Source organism: Aegilops tauschii, chromosome 2 (assembly GCF_002575655.3).
Source record: "Aegilops tauschii subsp. strangulata cultivar AL8/78 chromosome 2, Aet v6.0, whole genome shotgun sequence".
Classification (NCBI taxonomy): Eukaryota; Viridiplantae; Streptophyta; class Magnoliopsida; order Poales; family Poaceae; genus Aegilops; species Aegilops tauschii.
Genome location: NC_053036.3, coordinates 652,208,211 through 652,210,604, shown reverse-complemented (window position 1 = coordinate 652,210,604; position 2,394 = coordinate 652,208,211). Strand labels below are relative to the sequence as shown.

Genomic DNA, 2,394 nt, shown 5'->3' with positions numbered 1-2,394 from the left:
AGAGAGAGCACCAACTCTCCCCCGTCACTAGTAATGCGGGCTCCAAGCTAGTATCGGCCTACACTACTAGAAAAAGGCTTACTAGTGGCGCACCAGTTTTGCCTACTAATGGCGCACTACTGGTGCGCCACTAGCACCACGCCACTAGAATATTTTAGTAATGGCGCACCACAGGTGCGCCATTAGTATCTGGTATACTAATGGCGCACCACGGGTGCGCCATTAGTATCCCAAAGGTGCGCCATTAGGAACTGGTATACTAATGGCGCACCAGATGGAAGTGCGCCATTAGTAACATTTTAAAAAAAATCGTTTTTTCTTAATCTCAGGTCACTATTTCACATATGAGATATCCAACACATATATATACAACAAGCATCCATATAACAATCATATCCAACACACAAGTTTCATCATATATACATACATAGCCAACACATAGTTCCATCGTTACATATTACAAAAGTTTCACATTGTTCATCCAACACCGTTATCCATCCAACACCATATTACAAAAGTTTCACATAGTTCAGTTCTCATTGTTCTTCTCCTTCTCCTTCCTCAGCCTGATGCGCCAAGAGCGGCGAGGCGGTGGAGGCAGCTGTGGGATGTAGTCTTCTACCACAATTGGCGTGGTCATGTCGCCCAGCTGTGGGATCGCCGGCGCCACCACCGGTGCGTGTTCATTGTCAGGCACCACCACCATCGCGAGGCCACCTTCAGGCAGGACGGGCACGACCATCGCTAGGTCATCCTCAGCCACCACCATCTCTTGCCCTTGGTCAGCCACCACCATCTCTTGCCCATGGTCAGCCACCACCATCTCTTGCCCTTGGTCAGCCACCACCAGCGCTAGGTCATCCTCAGCCTGATGCCCATCGTCATCCTGCAGCTCCTCATCCCCACTCTGCTCCTCTTCTCCCCCACTCCAGTCCAGATCATTCTTCTTGCTGTCTTTGCTGCTGCCAGAATCGCTGCTGCTTTCGCTAAAGCCAGAATCGCTGCTGCTTTGGCTGTAGCCAGTGTCGCTGCTGCTGCTCCCATTGCCTGTCCAAATGCAACAATGGCCGTTAACAATCGATGTGAGACAAAGCCAAATGTAGAGGAATAAGAAGAGGCAGAACGCACTGGCATCTTCGTCGTCAGCGTAGCGCATGCGACACATAGTCGTGTTGAAAACCTTCACGATGAGCATTGTGGCGTCATCGTCGTACCTGAAGAGAAGAAAGTACCCGGTCCGCAGGTCGTAGGCACTGTAGAACTTGTCCCAGCCACGGCACAGGTACATGTGGCCCTCCTCGATCACCAACTCCACGTCCCACAGCTTGCGAACCCCGCCGCCGGCCTGTCGGAGCTTCACATTATGTGGCGGATCTTCACCCAGCATGTTCATAAAAGTGTCAGGCAGCCTCTGCAATTTGGGACAAGGAGTGATGTAGCAAACAACAGAGTTATCATGATGAGATGGGTGAAGGGGAGATCTCTCGTTTTATATACTTGCCTCGTGGCTGATACTGAAGTCCCAAGTATGACACTGAAGAACTCGAAAGCATCCAACTCGTACTCCGGTGAGGCAGAGCGGCGGTGGCTGCTTCCCCCCATCTCTGATAAGCAGCAGAAAAGACCAATTCAAGTTAGCAATAGATTCAAGTGAATGTATCTTTTATTGCAAAGCCACAACTTAGCAATAGATTCAAAGTTAACGATTGGCACCTAGAAAAGCATTTCAACATCTTCACAGATTTTACTAGCTACAATACATTCAAAAAATAAATGATATACAGTTTGTATCTCTTTGCAATGAACACACTCTAGGGGTTTTGCCATCCCCCTTTTCCTTAGATTGACACAAGTCATGATTTTGTTCTGGGAGAACATCCAAATGAAACCTTATACCCTAGGGGGCAATTTAATACTCCATACTACAGGAAGATACAAAGGTTGCATCCATTGAGCTCCAGCTGCAGCTGCAGCTGAGGTATCCATGAGCCATCATGCCAGCCAGCCAGGAAATAAACTTTACTTTCCAAAGGAAAAAAATACAATGCATATATAGATAGATGAGCATGTTCAGTTTACAAGAATGAATATAAACAAGCAAAGAATGCATGCATGCATATCAAGAGTTGGCATCTACAGGTTCTCCAAAATGAGTAGAAAGGGAGCATGCTGACATCTATACAAGCCAATAATGATTTACTACTCAATGGAACAGGGTAAGATAAACACCAGTCAATAAATTTACTACATCAAAAGGAGTAAAACTCAACAATGCAGCACTATCTCTGAACCTAACCTTTGTTTAGTATGGGTATGACAAATCAATGAGTTGGTCATCACAATGTTTGTACTGCTGTAAATTCAGAGATAGTCCACAGGTTTTCATTCTTCTTC

At 46.4% G+C, this 2,394-nt stretch overlaps 1 protein-coding gene across 1 annotated transcript; it reads right to left on the bottom strand.

Moving 5' to 3' along the window:
• Positions 1 to 408: 408 nt before the first annotated feature.
• LOC141042159 (uncharacterized) lies at positions 409 to 1,601 on the bottom strand. Its single transcript, XM_073509708.1, has 2 exons — positions 1,129 to 1,601; positions 409 to 1,047 (listed from the first exon to the last, which is right to left on the bottom strand). The coding sequence occupies exons 1-2, from the start codon at positions 1,391 to 1,393 to the stop codon at positions 530 to 532; spliced, it is 783 nt and encodes a 260-aa protein (XP_073365809.1). The 5' UTR covers positions 1,394 to 1,601; the 3' UTR covers positions 409 to 529.
• Positions 1,602 to 2,394: the final 793 nt, after the last annotated feature.

What these genes read in the sequence shown, in the direction of transcription:
- LOC141042159 (XM_073509708.1), bottom strand. Translation starts at nt 1,393, where the DNA reads ATGAACATGCTGGGTGAAGATCCGCCACATAATGTGAAGCTCCGACAG. An exon ending in CGCTGACGACGAAGATGCCA is followed by an intron (nt 1,048 to 1,128) that starts GTGCGTTCTGCC and finishes GCATTTGGACAG; the next exon opens with GCAATGGGAGCAGCAGCAGC.